Raw genomic sequence first — 20,265 nt, 5'->3', positions numbered from 1 at the left:
TCCCTGTCAGTGCGGGAAATTTAACTTACCTATTACCAGCTGCCCGTTGTCACCACTTGAAAGGTAATTTTCTTACAAATTTTTGTATTTTATTTATTAAGTCCAAGTTATAATCTCAAGTATTTTTCATATTTTTGAGAGAAAGGTATTTTAAATTATGAAATTGACGTTTTGGGCTTCGTAAACTTAAATTTTCTTATTTTTGAAGTGAATAGGAAATAAAAGTATTTTGTCTCAGTGTCTATGTGTATTATGATATTGTATATATGTTTTTGCATTTGTAGATCTGCCATTGCTTTTTCATTTCCAAATAAATTTATTAAACTGAACCTGCTGCGTTTTCCATTTCCGCTTGGTTACAATATACCGATATTGAGGGGACATTGAAACGTGAAATTTTTCATAGCTTTCAGGAATTACACGCGCTTCAAGAATAAATCTAATATTGTAATTTAAAAAGACACCTTTGGAAATTTGGTCATGAAACCGTGACGTTCTTCGAATGATTTCTATGGCACGCCAACTTCACACAATATTAGGGCATTTAAAAGCTGGCGAAATTGTGCAAATAGGCTAAATTTTCATGAAATTTTGAGATTGTTCTTGTGCCATCATTTGAGCTCATTGTGTAAGTTGTACATCTTTATTCCTAAATGCTTGAAAATTTCACGAAATGCTGACTTTAAAGGAAGTGTTGATAGCCCTGAAACATTAACTTATTGGTGAAAAGCTGAACAGATATTCCTACATGAATTTTATCGCTTGTGTAGACATACCCAGCGTTCGATGATCGGACTAAGCCTATCCACAAGTCTTTGGACGAAATCTGAAAAAAAATGGACACAAGAGAAATTTTAAAAGCTTTGCCTTTTACATGATTTATAGAAAAATAGGAGTCCAGTGTGGTTTTTATAATAAATATTTTAAATGCATTTATATTTTGATGTAAAATATCATCATGAAATACCAATTACAAATGTATTTTTACATAAAATTTCATGATGATTTAAATGTCAATATAAAAAAAAACGCTTGATGATGATTTGGATAAGGTTATGCGATTATTAAGGAAGAAAGTCTTTTTTTAATAATATGCATACAAGAAAATGTCACTAGTTTTAAGAAAAAGGCATATTTAGCTAATTTAAGAACTTACAGCAGTTATAAATCTAAATTCTGCTTTACTGTGAATGCTTGCTAACTCGGCACCCTTTTCGTGACAGCTACGCTGTGCTTCATAAAAATTTGATTTAACTTCTGTTACGTTGAAACAAGAGTTATTCAATCGAACGAATTCCTCATCATCGCATTTCTCTGTGAAGCAAATGCTATTTTAATCCTCGCAGAACAATGGCAAAATTATACTGAACTTTATAAACATGTAAATTAATAATAAATATTCAATGAAAATTCCCCTGATCTGATTAGTTATTCATTATTCAAACGTTATTATATCTACGACGATCCGACATACAAGTTAATCTTCATTGTAGAACAGATTTACCCAAAGGTGGTGGCTGATAATCATCCGTTACCAAAACACCTGCAAAAAAATAATATAATTTATAAAAGAGCTTGATGAGTGTACCCTCTAGGCTTGCATTCTTTCTCTGAAAACAAGAAGATAGAAAGATATATTTCAAACCAAAGGACTTATAATAAACTACTACATATATCTGTTAAATTTTAGCAGAACAATTAAAAAAAAAGCAATATAAATCCAGATTATTTTTTCCAGAAATTTCAAAAGCCTGTATATACATCGTTTTATGTACTATCATCCTTCTCACATGAAATAATTTGAATACTATCAATTTCAGATCAGTGTGAAGTCACGATCTTTTTCGACAGATACATCCAGCGTAAACAGTTCACGTGATTGGTCAACTCATATTATCAGCATTGACACCAAAATACCGAATATCAGGATTTTTCCGCGTGTATCCAATTTCCGCTTTGTTCGCGACAAGATCTGAATCGCTGAAAATAAAACAGCGTAAATTCAATACAAAGTTTTCTTCTTGTAGTAGAATTATTTCTTAATTCTTATATCGTATAGGGTAGAAATAGCGAGATCAGAGGACAAGCGCAAGATATCGGAAATAGGTATAAGCCTAAGCTTATTGTTTGTTTAGTAATTGACAAGCTAGCTAATTATATGGTCATGATCCTTGCGAGAAGCTATTAAACTAATTATACCTGAGCTGCTAATCAGTTTGGAACAATAAATGACCTATGATTGTTTTAATCTTAAAAAATAATATCTGTGGATTTAACGTAGAACCTACGTCGTATGACATCATAACTGGTGAATGTGTTTAAAGATCCATTATGGCGTCATAATTAATTCATGTCACTTTTTCCCGTACTTGACAGCTTCAATAGAAATGGTAGAAAATACTACATTTTGAAATTCACAGAATTCAATCATGCCAAAATAATCTTAATTTAATTCATATACTTATTGGTTTACAATGCTTAATGGCAATATATTACTGGAATAAGAGGAAATATGTAGGCACCTTTCATTTACTAGATCTAGACCTGAAGTTGACAAATCCAAAACTATCTAGTTTAATGAAAATACAATGTACACAACTTTCGTAATAATTTGAGTGGTATGTAACCATTTTGATGGAATGCAAAAATCGTAAGAAATCTTTAGTTGCCAGCTATATAGTGTAATATCTTAAGAGCCAGTCCGCGAGAAAACCATGCAGAACTGTCCAAATCGAAGGTTGTCATATCTTAAAGAAATTTGGTGGGTAGTTAGACTTTATAATATGTTATTAAAAAATGACCAAAAAAATCCCATCATTCAACATGGCAGCCGTAGGCAGCGCCACTTCCTTTTTGCACATTTAAGTGCAAATGCACTTAAAAAATTCAAATCCCATTTGATTTATTTTACTCAAAATTAAACTTGCATTTCAGTTAAGGTATTTTTAAATAAAATAAGACTATGTTCTTTCAAAATTGACATTTATCAAAATCAAATATGCAATATATGAAAGGACAGACAACTCTTGAAAATTGGCATGATGCCAATTTTCAAGAATTGCCAAAAGTATTACAAATTTAATGCCCCAAATCTTTCAAGACCAATCTTTTAAATTATATTTCTTGATTTTATTGTACAAATATAACTCTAAACATTATCTGTGCGAAATATTGAGCTTGGGAAATAATAAATAATTGAGATATAGGGATTTACAAATTGCCAATTTTCGAAAAAATTGCTCAAACTCAAATGGGTTACAACTTAAGTCAAATATAGAACTTTAATTTATAAACAATTAATTGTTGTTAGATATTGAAACATGTAACAATTTTCTTTGAAATAATAATTAAGATTGAAAAATATTAAAATTAAAAATTTAATGAAAGTAAATTGTCAGAAATTATCCTTAATATGAGGATTAGCTTTTTGCCAATTGTTTAGAAATGAAAAAAGCACAATATTATAAATTGTATTAGCTTACTTGCAATTTTTCAACAATCATACGAATATTATTGTAATTCCTTACATTTTGTAAGTTAGTTTCTTTTTAATTAAAAGGGAAATTACAAGTATTTAAATTCAAACGGACTCTGTTTCATTATCATTCATATAAAGAACGAGGGTGCTTTTGATTGGCATTTGGCAGGAATCTGGGCGTAATTGAAAAGTGAAAATTTTATCGACATGCCACATGAAATTTTTACATTATTTTTATTTATTGGTTCCTGTGCAACAGGAAAGGAAAAGATTTTCCCGAAATCGAGCTTCGATTTCTTAAAAATTACTTGAAAATAGGCCAGATCAGACATTTGGTACGAAATAATACATTTTTAAACACGTTTTTCTAAAAGTTTTCAATCTCGGGGTTTTCTCATCATGATTTTCAAACGTTATTTGTGTGTATTTTAATTCAAAGAAACGAATACACATTTTTAAAAAATGGAGAGAAGACCCAGAGAGCACGAAAAATGAACTTTTCCAAAAAAAATCCAAATTTGTGAATGTGGTGCTTCTTTGTCCTTTTAAAATCCTCTGTTTATGTGTAGCGGTGATAATTCAGTAGTTTGGGCTACCTGTTCAGTGCACACGAAACAAAAAATTTTTAGTTCGAGCCTTGCGTGGGGCGTTATATTTTTTTTTCCTGCAAACAACCATTTATTCTGTTAGTTTCGTTTTATGTACTGGTGTATTAAAATTTTGAATTAGATAAATTTTGGTTCAGTTTGGTTCTCGAGCGAAATCAATTCAAACTCTTCTATTCTATAATGTACATATACACGTATCATGCATTTGGGCATTAAATATTTAGGTGTTTATTTTTTACTATGTTATAGTACCCCATATGAAAAATGAACATTAATGTTACAATCTCACAAAGTCTTTCAAACTAAATGAAAAAAAATTCCTATGGATGTGTTGTAAAATCTGACCAGCTATATTCAGCCAACCAAATCATGGACATTTAAACCATAAATGTTTCTTACAAATGATTCCTGCAGGTCACACGCCAAATGCGCCCATCTTCTTTTGAGACTTGAAAATATAAAATTTGTGCCTTCAGTAAGTTGTTTGCTTTCTGCCAATTTTAAATAGGTACAATCTTATAAAAATACTGACAGGAGATGTTATACAAAAAACTCCATAAAGGAGTTTAAGGAAATGAAAGATGCTGGAGTTTACTCTTATCCCACCTCCTGAATCAAACAATTGTCTTCTTTTTTCGCTTGGCAAAATTTTTTCAGGAAAGTTTAATTTTAACCCCCCCCCCAACCCTATCAAAAACGTTTCTACTTCACTGCTATGACTGCGATTTTCGTGAATAAGAGCTTTTATGAACACGAATCAATCAACTTTAATTAAATAATTGGGGATTGAATTTATAAAATATATTATATTGTTTATAAATTTGTGTATTTAAAGTGATTTAATCTAAAATAAAAAATATAATACGTTTTCAGTTCCTCATTTTAGCAACACCCCTCCAGAACCCTTACCATTTTCATTATTTTATCCATTTCAATATTAGTTTGTAAATTGTGGGGAGGTGAACTGGGTTAAACGATTGGGTACTAGATACACTGGTATATTTAATATCCTGACCTTGATCGACTGACACGCCCCCTCTCCCCCAACTGTTTTCAGTGGATACATATAACATTAAAAAAAACAATTTATCTCTCTCTGCAATGGTATTAATAATAACATTATGGTTATTCAGAAAAAAAAGTATCAAATATCAATTTACAAAGCCTTCTACAATTTTATTAATAATGTTTTGAAAATAATTTTGACAAAATTTGATCCCCCCCCCCTCCCCAATTTGAATGAATATGAATCCAGTCTTTTATCATGTTTATAGCCGGTTTTAAATTTTTACCACTTTGTACTGCAAACTGGCAAAAATTGGGCTGCAGTAACAACTCATATTTTCTTGGGGGAGTAGTACCCTCCCTCGAATAATTTTGCCAATATTTACCGTGGAGGGTCCTATATCGGTCGGGTACCTAAATCGGTGACATCTCCTTTTGAGTTGATGATTATTTAATGGGAGATCTGACGTTACGTAACACAGTAGTTTAAAGTATGTAATGTAAAATTAAAAATATTCATAGGAATGACGGTGTTTGATTAACTCAAAAACACACTAAATTTATGAAACGTAAACAATTTACATGTAGATTGAAATTACCAATTATTTTTGAATTTGTTGAGAGTATGCAATCAAATACCTGTTTGTAATCTTATATTTTCTCAACTAATGACACTAAGAAAACTACGTACATTTATATTGAAAATATATGATTTTAGTTAGTCCTCCTTGATTTTTCCCCTCGCTTATTTCATTAATACATGTTTCATACGTGTTTTTCTTTTTTCTTTTCCTCTTCATATTCGGATTATGTATATCATATATACTTGTACCTCTGACCTGAATTTATATGTTGTAAATATTCTTCATTGTCTTCATGTACCTGAAATGGTTTGAGTGAATAAAATGATCTTGAACTGGGGTGCCTTAAAGAAAATATCAAATGTATATTTTGATTAAAAATATTCTGTTATTATTTGATTTACCGGCATTTTCCTATTGAATTGTACTTCTTTAGGAAAAAAATTTTGTAACTGTTAAAACCATGAAATACATGAAGATTCCTCGAGGTCAGATCCCTATAGAAAACATAGCTACTACATAAATGTATAAAATTATGTAAGTGCAAAAAGGTCAAGAATATGAGTATTGGTAAATAGCCTATATCTCATTAGTTATAGGGGAAAGGTATATATTTTAATCACTTTTTGTATTTCATTTGGGTATGTTCTTCATCATATTAAAGATTGAAAACATTGTGACAAAGACTTCTAAAACATATTTGCAAATGTAGTGTGCAAAATTGACTAAAATTAATAGAGTTCATTTGACTATTTTTTTAATGGTGGACTTATCTTTTATGTCAATTAAATAAAAAAGAAATTATTCTTGAAAAAATATTGTTTAATATTGTTCAGTTAATAAAGTTTATAAACGACGATGTTTGAAGAGGTATTTTTGTGATTTTTCATATTCCATTTATGACAAGTACCCCTAAAAATATTTGAAAATGTGAAGTCGCAGTATGTAAATACCATACCAAGTTTCACAGCCTGTCCTAGATTTAAAAACAAGGAAACATATCATGAGCTTTTAACTGATTGATAAGCAAGTACTAATTTATCATTTTGAAAAGTTTGAAAATCTTGTGACAAAGACTTTTCCGACATAGGTTCTACCTTAAGAGTTACAATGTAGTATGCAACACAGGTGTATATATAATCAGCTGAGCTGGTCTTCCGAAATTGACGATGTGAAGGCCGATCGATCTATTTCTCACCCATATGAAGTAACGTAGCTAGCTTATTTGTTAATGATATAATCACTGGAATTTTGAAATAGTGAAAATTTTATTCGCATAAATTTAATATACTGATTTAGGTTCTGATTCGCGGAAAAAACATGACGCGGAAAAAACCTGAAATACGGTAGTCTGTTGTACGAGCAACCAATCAGCGATAAGAAGAAAGTTCCAGTCGTAAAGCTTGCGGTTGGAGGCGTGTAGTATTTACCTTGAGCGCAGCTGTCAAACTAGATCGTGACGTAACGTAAAACCTCAAACTTAACTGCAATCTATAGTATATATAAATTATCCCACGTTTCCAACTATCGCCGATGTTTCTGTTATACATATACCCATCAAACTACACATTGATTACTTATACATTTACATTTATAAATGAACCAGAAGTCTCTGTCGAGACTGTGGCTCTACTGGTTTGTACTTCTAGCAGTTGTGACTTGAAACTTTACAACAGCGATAATTGAAATAAGGATCTTTGATTAAGTGTCTTCTTGTGGCAATATTGCAAATAAGACTACAATTGTACGAGTAGCTTTGAATAAAAAATTTACAGAATTTTTAATGTTTGATACAATGGTAACGTCATTCATCAAAATAATAAAAAAAAAAAAAGACAGTAGTATATTTGCATGCAACATTATATTTTATTATACCTCTATTGATAATACTCGAATTTGATTGGCTGGTAAGAAAACTTTAAAACACAACAATGACTCCAAATGGTACTGTTTACAGCAATACTGACCTAGGAATCATTGCACGTGGGATATAATGACCCGGTCATTATATTTAATGACCGCTAAAAATGACCGCTTAATCAAAAATTCGTTTTTGAGTGAAGTTAATGCATAAAATAATAATTATTCGAAAAAAAAATGTTTTTAAAATTGTGCATGGTCTGTTTTGCATTACCAATACAGAATACGGTAAAATTATATCGTTACAATTCAGTTCAATAGAATGTAGAGGCGGCTCTTTAAAGAGTTGAATTCTGTGTTTGATTTTGACTGTGTAGAGGAAAATAATCGTTAGTTATAACAATGTATGTCGCTATCGACCAAATATTGTTTTAATCAGTAAATCATGATGCAAAAACTTACACGACTTGCAGACGTCAATGTAAACAACTTCACTATCCGGTCTGTAGCGAATCCCGATCCCGATCAAACAAAGAATTGATAACGGTTAGAGATTCATACTTTTCAATATATATCGGTATAATAAAACAATTAATTACCCCTTGTGAGTTCAACATGGTGAAATAAGGACCCTCGACCTGGCCCACTCGATGACCTGCCCTGAGTTTTTATATCCTTTTTCGCCAACTGTATCTTCACAGATCCACCCGTATATCCATCATTTCTTTTTGTATATTTTTTGTTCTTCTCATTTATTTTTGGTTCTGTCTTCATCATTTGACTTTTTTTTTACTAATTTATTTGGTTTCCAACCTTTGCAAATAAGTTCTTTCCTCTTTTCCCTTTTTACTCACGTACCGTTTGTTTTTAATATTTTTGAATTCGTGCACGAGTTATCTACGAAATCCGTTAGAATACAGAACAATCGTTCGTTGAATCTTTCGACTTCATACGACTAAAAACTTAAAAGTAGTCTTATCATTTTGGCAATTGTAATTTCCTTTCAAATATGTCCATTAAAGATAACCCAACATTTAAACTTCTAAAGAAAGAACACCAAAAATCAATTAAAACTGAACACTGGGTCTCCAATTTACAGACCTACTTAGAGTGTGACATTATACCGAAAGGCTTTCAGATAAATGTTACACCTAACATAGGGCCAATCTCCAAACGCTTTCAGGAACGCTGGGACGTTATTACAAGGAGATGTTCTAAACAATTGATGTCACTCTGTCTTTCTTGGGATATCCACAAGTTAGGAAAATTGAAGAGTGAGATCAAGTCCTTAGAATCATCCCTCAACGATATCATGTCACAGGCCGATCTTGATGAAGCCCATAATATTATAGACACCTATAATATAGCCCTAACAAATCAAGTCAACAAGACTCAAAAAAAGAAATTTCTCCGCGACAGTGTTCCACAGTCTAGGAACAACTGGTCAGAGGTCAGAGTTAACAAAACTCGCAAACCCCGCTCGAGACGCTTCAAACGCATTAAAACAATCGCGAGGGACGGACCCATACAAACTCCTGACGTCTGCCCAGTGCTCAATACATCTAGTGCTCCTCTCTCCGAATCGGAGACCTCACTTCTTTCCAAGGGAACCGGTCACGGTAGCCTAGTGGTAGAGCGTTCGCTTCGTGATCGGGAGGCCCGGGTTCGATTCTCGATCGCGGCGCCGCGTCATACCTAAGACGTAAACAGGTAGTGACTGTTCCTTCGCCAAGCGCTTGGCACTAGAAGTGAAAGTCACGGGTCTTTCGGATATGACCTTAAAAACGTAGGTCCCGTGTCACGGTAGGCGTTGGCACGATAAAGAACCCTAACTGCTCAATGGCACTGAGTGCCGAGTATAGGTCTAAATTTGAAGCCATTCACTGGCATCGGTGACGTCTCCATATGAGTGAAAAATTCTCAAGAGGGACGTTAAACAATATACAATCAATCAATCAATCTTTTGCAAGGGGCTAAATTTCTGCCCCACGCCACATGAGGTCGACGAAAAACAAGTCAGAGAGGACACCCGAGCATTCTTCCGGAGACTTCGTTTGAAGGAGGACTTCTCTAGAAAAGACTCCGAAGTAAATTCATACGACTCTTCTACGCCAGATTTACACGATCTAGAGGAACACAAACTCTATAAGCCCAAGAGTGACTGGGAACCTACACCGGGCAAGTGCGGCGCTTGAGTCGTATATTGACGCCGTTGAGTCAGACATAGAGAAGCTCCTTTCAATGCCAGACAAGACTCCCGACAATTTGAGTAAGGAAGAGAGATCTGCCTTACAATCATTAAAAAATCGGGATGACATTGTAATCAAGAAAGCAGACAAAGGCTCTACAGTTGTAGTACTGGATAAAGAGACTTACATGGCGGAGGCCCAAAAGACAACTCTCAGACGAACGTTTCTATAAGAAACTGGACTCTGTCCCTACAAAAGAATTCTCCACCGCCATTACCAAAACTCTTAACGATATGTTTGAGAAAAATGAGATTGGTATCAACGTCTATGAGACCTTAAATCCTATTGACTGTAGACCAGGACAATTCTATCTGCTTCCTAAAATACACAAAGAAGGCATGCCAGGTCGCCCCATAGTCAGCGCAATTGGACACCCCACGGAGAAAATTTCTGAATTCATTGATTTACATCTCCGTCCACACGTAGAGAATTTGCCATCCTATCTCAAGGACACCACGGACTACATTAACAAGACGCCCTCTACTGGCCTCCCAGATCATACCCTCCTCGTGACTATGGACGTCACATCTTTGTACACCAATATTCCACACGATGAGGGTATCGCAGCCTGTAGAGAAGTCTGGGATAGTAGATCCATACAAATTCCTTCGACCGAGTCCCTTGCTAAGCTCCTTGAACATGTTCTCAAGTTCAACAACTTCATGTTCAATGGAGAACATTACCTGCAGGTTAATGGCACTGCCATGGGTACGAAAATGGCACCGTCTTATGCCAATGTCTTCATGGGCAGACTGGAACGCAACTTGTTACTTCAAGCACCATTTAGGCCCCATAGCTGGTTGCGTTTCATTGACGATATAGAGATGAAGTGGGTGGAATGTCGCGAGAGCCTCGAGGCATTCATTACGTTTGCCAACACCTTTCATCAGTCGATCAAATTTACAGTAGACGTATGTAATTCGAAAAACGTATTCCTAGATACTACATCTACCCTGATTGATGGTGAAATCGAATTTCTCCACACCAAACCCACAGACTCCCATCTATATTTTATGCCCACTAGCTGTCATCCCCCACACACTTTTAAGGGAGTGCCTAAGGGTCTAGCCACCAGAATTCGACGCATCTGTTCGTCCCCTGCCTTATATCAGGAGCAAAGTGGTCTTCTTAAGTCCCACTTATGCAAAAGAGGCTACAATGCCCGCACCGTACAAACAGCTGTTGTTGAGATGGCGGAACATGACAGGCAAAACCTATTACGCTACAAGGAAAAAGACAATAACGACAGGGTCCCTCTGGTAACCACATACCATCCCGTCCTTAAGAACCTTAGTGGTATCCTTCAAAAGAACCTTCCAATTCTCCATTCAAACAAACGAATGGCAGAGGTCTTTAAGGTACCCCACTGGCTGCATACAGACGCCCAAGGAACCTAAAAGACATGGTAGTAAGAACCAGACTGGACAACCCATTACCTAACGGGGGCTTTAAAACTTGCTCTGACAGAAGATGTCTTCTTTGTAAGCACAGCACTGACACAGACAGTTTTAACAGCCCTGTTACAGACCATTAGGACCAAAAAACTCAATGAACCCTTTGGGGAACATTTCAACCTTAAGGGTCACAAATGGGAGGACATGACAGTAGTGGTGATTGACCATAACCCAAGATGGACAGATGCTCAGAGAAAAAGCAAAGAAAAGTTCTGGATGCACAGATTGAAGTCATTCCGCCCTAATGGTATTAACAAACTGAATGACTTCACCAGAATGAACGTAACTAGACCCAATTCCTGATGATACTAAACAAGATTATTCTCTCAATTTAGTGTAAACTCTACAGTTAATTTGCGTCAAAACACTCGAACAACCCACATAATTATCTATTGTTTACACCTTTGTTAATTATTTTTTCCCGATAATAAGTCCTTAAATATTTCAAAATTTATAACTGATCATAATTCATATGTTTAAATATCCCTGCTATATTATTTTTCTTTGATTATTCTTTATTTAGTAAAGTTACGCCATTTTGAGAGAATGAAACAATGTACGATTTACTGAATGTCGTAATTAATTAGCATAATTAATTCGTTCAATTATGTAAATCGCACTTCACCCGAGTATACCCGATAGACCGGACGCATTTCATAGCGGTCAGGATTTCTTTCTTTATTAGTGTTCTTAAACATTTCCAATTAAACATGTAATTAAGTATGTAAATATCTAGTGTTTAGTAGATTAGTAGTAATGCTAGTTGTTTTTGTTTCTCTTTTTCCTTTGTTCTTATGACTTTTTAACTTTTTTCTTTGTCCTGAGGAAGGGAAGGGCGTCCCGAAAATTTGACAATTTTTAATGTTCGTGTCGTTGGTCATTTTTTGTGCTTTATATATATATATATATATATATATATATATATATATATATATATATATATATATATATATATATAGATTATCAGGGGTCCCACTGGACCGAAAATATTTTTCGCCACTTTTCGCGACAAAAGAAAATTTAAGGCATTCTTACATCTGATTTCTCGACAATGCAATGCACTTTATGTTATTCAATTTTTCTTGTTCTCTTTATCACAGACATTGATTTAAAATTGTAATGTTTAAAGCTTATTGTAGTATCCATTTAAAAAGAAAACTTGTTGAATTATAGTTTATACAATTAATTTGATATTGAATTGATATCAGCCAACTCTTGACAGGGAAAGACCTCTTCTTTATATTTTTTTGCCTGGGAAGGGGGGGGGGGTTACAGACCTAGTAAATATTTTTGATATTTTTTTTAAAAATGGAAATTTTCATCATTTCATTAATTAAGAAAAATGAGAAAAGATGTTTAATTAAAAAGTAATGAAAATTAGGTTTAAAACTTGACTTTATTTTGACAACTTAGAGACTCCAGGGTATGATATGCAAGCTCATGTAATTGTAAATAATTCAGTATAATTTACTAAGATAATTCTGTTTGCAAACCAATTTCTTTTTCACTCTGTGTCAGTTTATGGTATAAAGTGCACATTTTTCAAATTTTCATTAGGTAAAATTTGAAGCCATTCTTTACAATTTTCGTCATGTTTCCCTATTTTCGGTTTAGAAAAAAACGATCTAGATAGATCCAGATTTTGTTTACAAAAATCTTTTATTTACTAACTTCATCTACTAATAACACTTTATCCCCCTTGTTTAATTCAAATTATATTATTTCAAGCAATTTTGTAACCCTTTATTGCTCCAGGCTAGTTACCAAGTCAGTTGTGTTCGTTCAAGCGAGACATGATTTCCTACATGTAGGTTTCAGTTTTCACACCTCTGCTGCAGTAAATAAACAAGGGGGCTTATCTGTGTACATTGAATAAACAAAGGAGCTAACAGGACTACACAAATTTTGTACATGGTACATCTAAAAAATTCATTTTCGCCACTTATGAATTTCTTTTCGCCACTTTTGAAAAAAATTCGCAATTGGCGACAATGGCGAATCACAGCTCGAGCACTGATAATTATGTATTTAAATGTAGTCTACTTGTATATATTCAAATCAGACTTAAACAGTAGGAGAGGTAGCATTTAAAAATATTTCACAGAAATTTCTATTTTTAGTAACCTCGGCAACACCGTTTATCAGAATCTAACACCGATACACAAAATTATGTATTTTAGTGTAGTCTACTCATGTGCTAAGTTATATTCAAATCAGACCAAAACTGTAGGAGGAGTAGCATTTTAAACGTATTTCACAGAAATTTCTATTTTTAGTAACCACGACAACACTGTTCATCGAAATTAAAAACCGATATACAGAATAATTATATAATAGTGTTGCATTATGCATGTACTATGCCTAAATAGTAGGCAGGGTTTGACACATGGTGCACGAGCCGGAGGCGAGTGCACTATGTGTCAAACCCTGCCTACTATTTAGGCATAGTACATGCATAATGCAACACTATTGTTATTATTATGCTGACTGTTGTTATTATTTATGCGGCAATCCATTTGATTTTTTCCTGAAAATAATGGTGGTAACACAGCGCACTTGCAAAAACTCATTCAAAATTTTCATGCTAAAATTAGTTGCATGCTTAGTTATTTTGGTTACTCGTATTTTCTCTAAATAAGTCAGGATTTTCTGTCCCAAAGATACTCATCTTTATTTTCTGTTTTGTTAGTAAGACTGATTTGTTTACAGACGTGGATTCTCATTGATAATTTTCTTTTACATCCTTCAATCAAGCGCTATATAAAAAAGCTTTTTAATGACCCCATGATATCAATTCATCTAACGATGTGTACGTAATTAGTTTGAAACTTTGTTGTAGACATTTATCTAAGATTCCTTAGAATAAATATAACTGTTTTCAAATAATATTTGTCTATTTTCTCCTTCTTGTGTCAATTGTATAAATTAAGTTTATATATTTAATAAAATTCTCCCCATCAGTGATCGTCTCTTTGGCGTAATCGATAAGGCATCGGACTGGCAACCTCATGGTCCTGAGTTCGATTCCCGGTGTGTGCATTGATGAATTTTATTCAGAAGATAAAGCCGTGCACTATTTCGGCACAGTATGCTTACGCTATATAAATCCTTAGACCACTATGCGAGAATAGTAGGGTATGGGTTATATAGAGACAAACTGACAGGAAGCATAATAATGTATCTTAGTGTACTCTACTAAGTAGAGTCTACTTGTGTGTCAAGTTATATTCAAATCAGACCAAAACTGTAAGAGGAGTAACATTTTGAAAAACTGTTTACAGACAGACGGATGGACGACGGACGCATTACTATCGCATAAGCTCTTCTGGTCTCTGACCAGTAGAGCTAAAAACCATTAATATAGATTTAAATACGATTAAAAGATTTAAATCTAAATACAACGGCCTCCCATATTAATTTCGACAGTACCCGGCCAATGACTCCAGAAACAAAGCTAGCTACATGAAATTGACATATATCAGCCTCTTGACCTTTCACTTGGCCAAAATTACATTTGGTGTAATTATCAAGAATTGAAGGGGGTAGGGGCTAATAATTATGACTGGAACAAACTTGAATCTTCCAACACTTCCTAGGCATGCTTCCATATAAATATGACTGACCAAGCTGCTTTGTTATTCTTGAGAAGAATATTTTGAAGATTTTTTTAAATACCTGTATTCCTACGTGAAAGCTTTATACCTCATGGTCGTCCAACCCTGCCTATTTGATTGAACGAGTTTGTCACTACACCACCCGAGGACGCTTCAATATTAATATGACTAGTCAAAGCTTTGTTCTTGAGAGGAAGACTTGAAAAAAAGGTTTTTCCTATATATTCCTATGTAAAAATTGATCCGCCATTGTGGCCCCTACTTACCCCCAAGGGTCTCGATTATGAAAAATACACTATGTACGACAGTTAAACATATATTTCAATTTTTCTGGTTTTCGATAACAAAATTGGTTCTTGAGAAGAGTTTCGGAAGATTATATCAATTTTTGCTCTAATTCTTAATTATCTCAATATTTAACAGGGCGTGGTCCTTCATTTGAACAAATTTAAATTTTCTGCAACTAGGATGGTTTTTGTTAAGTTTGGTTGAAATTGATAATGTGAAATTTTACAAACGGACAGTCAGAGAGACGGACGGACACCTGCCAAAATATCAGAATACCTCACTTGAGCTTTCAGCTAATATGAGCTAAAATTCTCTAAAATCATGATTAGTAAAATAAAAATGGAATCATCCTCAGATAGTATAGATCTACGTTTGTCAAATCATCAACCCAGAGATGCCATTCTTTGTTTATTGAATAACATCAGTATTTACATGTACAACAACATATGAAGAACGAATGGCGAGAGTCTACGGGGGTGGAACCCGTAGTGTCCATTGTCTGACTCCCATACACCAACAAATACAGAATACATTCCATTCTCCGTTATTACATGAAAAATAACTATAGTACATAATACATGTATACATATAAATTACATTATTCATTATTTCGTAGTTCCATTGCATGAAGAATAAATTTTCCTAAACCAATTATAACACTGAGACACTGACATTTGATTTACTAAACAGTCTATAATTTATTTTTTTTTAAATTTCTATAACCGAAATTTAGATCAATTGCGTTTTATATATAGATATCAGAGATTTAAGACAATGACCTATTCTTATCAACTCGGAATTTAAATATCAGACACAGTTTTAATCCAATTAGTTTGAATTTAACTAATAGAAACGTGGGGATATTTAAGTTCAATATCGGTGAAAATTTTAATTTGAATATAAATATATCAAATCTCATGTAAATATACGCTTAATCTAGTATTTTTAATTTTTAGCTCAGATACGCCATAATTAGCTTTAAATATTCAAATAAAGACTATTTAATTATAAATTTTAATAAATGTCGCATTTTTGAAGTGTACGCATGGATATTTTGTTCCTTAGCATAATTCATTAATTAAAGAAAGTTAAATCTATTGATATGTAAAGCTAACACATGACCATACGGTTCACCGACCATTCAACGAGAGCGCATGCGTGAGCTGAATGAGAGTCATGATTTTTCGAGCTCTGAATATAAGATATTTTCAGTTTAAAATTAACAAACTTTGGGGGAGTTACCGAATGATTTCAACTGCGTGTTATGAGGCCTAAAACATCTGGAAGTGGATCCAGCGGTTCTAATGGAAATAAATCTAAGAAAGGGAAGAAAAGAAAAGAAGGCCCAGATTTGAGCAGTGAAGCGCAACAAAGAAAAGTAAGTGTTATGAGTACTTCTCAAGACAATGTAGACACACAAAGAATCTCGCAACCGTTATTCTCAACTCCAATAAACAATCAACAGAGTATGCAGAACAATCAAAATAATACATACCAAATACCACAAATGTCTCAATTGCCTGTAATGAATTACAGTTTCTCACCTGTAGCGCCTGTTCACCCTGTACAACAGGTACAACAATATCAGGGTGGATTACAGCCAATTGATTATGGTAATAAAATAGACAATTTGGCCAAAACATTGGACAAAGTTTGCCAAAAATTGGATAAACTTGATCAAATTGAATCTAGAATCAGCAAATTTGAAGCAACAATGAATACTGTCACAACTGACGTGCTTGAATTGAAAACAAAAATGTCAGACATTGAAAAAAACATTATATTCACTAGTGAAAAGTTAGATGAGAATGAAGAAACATCAAAAGAGATAGTAGCAGAAATGAAGAGATCCAAAAAAATACATGAGAATTTAGAAAAAGAGAGTGAGGCACTTAGAGAACAAAAGACTATTATGACAAAAAAATGTTAGATCTAAAAGACCAGCAAAATGAATTACAAGCAAGGTCCATGCGTGACAACCTTATATTTGTGGGAATTCATGAACCAAAAGATGAAACATCAGAACAATGTGAGCAGGCACTAAAGGCGTTCATGTCTGAAAAACTCGGAATAACGGATGAAATTCCATTTCATCGAGTACATCGTATGGGCCGGAAGCAAGAGGCAAAATCTCGGGCAGTTGTGGCAAAATGTGTAAACTTTAATGGCCGGTTGCGTATCTCAGATTTAAACCTACGATCAATGATTCCGGGTTTAAATCCAAGTTTTCGCGTTGCACGCATGTAAGGATTGGCTGAGTACGGCTCAGAATTACGGTAAATTCTGAACCTGGTGTAGAGGGGGTTTAAACCCAGTTTTACAAGGTTTTCATGTATTTTTAGGTAGAATATTTCGATATTTTGAAATATTTCGATGTTGCAGAAATGTTTTATGGCAATTATGATTGCGTTGATATATTTTGCAGTATCAAAAAAGCTATTGTACAAAATAATTATTTGTCCATGTTGCATGTTGATTTATTTAACACTGATTTAGCTGTAGTATAAAGTTTTGGAAGATACTTTTAATTAAAATGAAATGTACATAAACAGGAATTTTATAGAAACCCTCTAATATACCAAATTTAAATCAAATTACGAATTTTACACTTTCGAACAGCTGATGATACACATTCCAATTATTTCTAATAATGTCGAATTTCCTAGAGATAAAAAGTCTTTCAGTTATCAGTGAATCAGCCTATCTACAGGGCCGGATCGGAGGAACCGGGCACGGGGGGAGGAGGGTATGGTCGTCCCTATAATTTCGCCGCTGTATAAAATTCTACAGAAAACATAGATGATAATAATAAGTGTTTCTCAAAATAATGTCTTATAAATTTTTTTCATTTGATTTTAAACTAAAAATCTAAATTTACACATTTTTCCTTTATTATTTACCTATGTATTGTGTTTTGATTTTGTTTCTTGTTTCTAATTTACTTATTCCAAAGACCCCATCCATTTCTTCTCTTCAGTCTTGTGCAAAAGCTGTATTCTGTTTGCGTTTTTATATTTTCTTATGGTTTGAGTTTCGATGAAAGATGCCGTGATTTGAATTAAATCATGTAAATTGTATTGCATTTTTCCAGCATTATCAATTTACAATTTAACATCAATATATATCATTGTTTTTAAATATATCCTTTTAATTTTCAACCAGTTACTAGTATTAAAACTTGTTTTGAAGTGCTGTAATATTAGGAAACCTATTATCTTTCAACATTTTATATGAGTAAGTCAAGATTAGGTAAACCTTACTCAGTTTTATAGCGTGCAACAGAAATGCGACTCAGGTAATCCCGACTCAACTGGGGTTTAAACCCGGCTTACGTGATCCACGGATCAACCATTGAGCTGTACTTATCTGAACCATAGGTACGCAACCGGCCATCTGGATCGTGAAAAGGTCCGAAAAACTGCAATCACGGTGATCACCGATCTTCGGGAACGAGGCGATCAAGGCAACGCAGATTTCAGTGTATTCGAGCAATTTCCCAAGGAAATAAACGATAACCGGAAAATATTATACCCGCATTACAAAGAAGCTAAACGACAGGGCATCAAAGCGCAACTGGTTATGGATAAACTCTATATCAACGGCGAGCGATTCGTGGCGACAGATTTCGGTCAGGAAAACCCATATAACGCACCAGCGGCACCACACAACGTAGATCCGCGCCTAACTCCAATGGCCCGTGAATTTCGACCATTCAACAGACGCGGCTCAGTAAGTCAAAGGTAGGACAACCTAGGAGGAAATCTACCACGTGACAATTTAGTGGACAGTGATCCAACCGACTCTCTCGATTCATCCACTGGAACTGATTGCAAACTTAAAATCTTAGGATTAAACGTTTGTGGTTTAAGTAGACGCATAAATTATCCAGAATTTTCAACATTTATCTCTTCCTTTGATATATTGTGTTTTACAGAGACAAAAACTGATGATACTACACCGATTGATCACAATTATTTTTTGTTTGATGCTAAAAATAGGCACGGATTTTCAAACAGACGTTCTGGTGGTATTGTAATTGGATACAAAAAATCTATCAAAGATTATGTAACTATCGTTCACACAGATTGTAAATTTGTTCACTGGTTAAGATTAAAATCTTCTTTAATTAATTCAGATAAAGACTTGATTTTAGGTGTTGTTTATGTACCACCAGAAAGTTCTATATATAGTTCAAGGGAAGCTTTTGAAGAAATTGAACTTGAATTTTTGAATTTACAGAGTGAATTTAGCCATATATGCCTAATTGGAGATTTTAATGCAAGAACTTCTGATAGAGATGATTTTATTGAACCAGATGACATATCAAATCAAGAATTTGAGTTAGATGATCCCAGTTTAGACTGTCTCTCAAATGTATTTGAATTACAAAAGATAAATGTACCAAGGAAACGAAAATCATTAGATAAAACAAGGAATAATTTTGGAAACAATTTATTAAATTTTTGTAAAAATAACAATATATATTTATTGAATGGAAGATTAGAAGAGGGTAAATTTACTACAACAAAATCAAGTGTGGTCGATTATTGTATATGTAGTGTTGAATTTTTGAAACATGTGCAAAATTTTTCTGTACTAGATTTCAATAGGTTATACTCTGATATCCATATGCCACTACTTTGTGAAATAAGTGTGAACTTATATATCTCAAATGATAACTACCAAACTAAAGAAGAAAGTAAGAAAAATAAAAATAATTTTTCGTGTCAGAAGATAAAACCATGGGATAATGAAAAAACAGAAGAATTTTGTCAAAATATTGATTTTAATGTTCTAAGAAAATTAAAATATGACTTGAGCAATATTGATATCAATAATTTAAATAAAAACCGGGTTAATGAAATCTTTTCAGACACTGCAGGTCTACTGCTTGACTCGGCACGCACAACTTTTGGAATATTTAATGCTCGCCAAACTCACAATAAACTACCACAGAAAAGAAAAGAATGGTTTGATAAAGAATGCAAAATAGCACAAAAAAAATATAGGAAATCAAAACGAATGTTTAGGAAATATCGTTCAAGCATTTTAAAAGAAGAAGTACATATCAAGGAACGTAAATATAAAAATACTATGGATAAAAGTATGAAAAAACATAGAAATTTAA

The 20,265-nt window shown here is 33.5% G+C and overlaps 1 protein-coding gene across 1 annotated transcript in view; it reads right to left on the bottom strand.

Moving 5' to 3' along the window:
* Positions 1-20,265, bottom strand: part of LOC134256480 (macrophage mannose receptor 1-like) — a 61,360-nt gene that overhangs the window by 9,576 nt on the left and 31,519 nt on the right. Inside the window, exons 18-20 of the mRNA XM_062739119.1 lie at positions 1,505-1,543; positions 1,157-1,314; positions 777-826 (exon numbers count right to left, since the gene is read on the bottom strand). Coding sequence (XP_062595103.1) covers positions 777-826; positions 1,157-1,314; positions 1,505-1,543 — 247 coding nt within the window. The remainder of the gene's footprint in view (positions 1-776; positions 827-1,156; positions 1,315-1,504; positions 1,544-20,265) is intronic.

The sequence above is a fragment of the Saccostrea cucullata genome, unplaced genomic scaffold, assembly GCF_032062105.1.
Source record: "Saccostrea cucullata isolate Sc308-1 unplaced genomic scaffold, CSIRO_AGI_Scuc_v1 ctg5775, whole genome shotgun sequence".
In the NCBI taxonomy this organism is placed as follows: Eukaryota; Metazoa; Mollusca; class Bivalvia; order Ostreida; family Ostreidae; genus Saccostrea; species Saccostrea cuccullata.
This window is presented reverse-complemented; position numbering and strand designations above follow the sequence as displayed.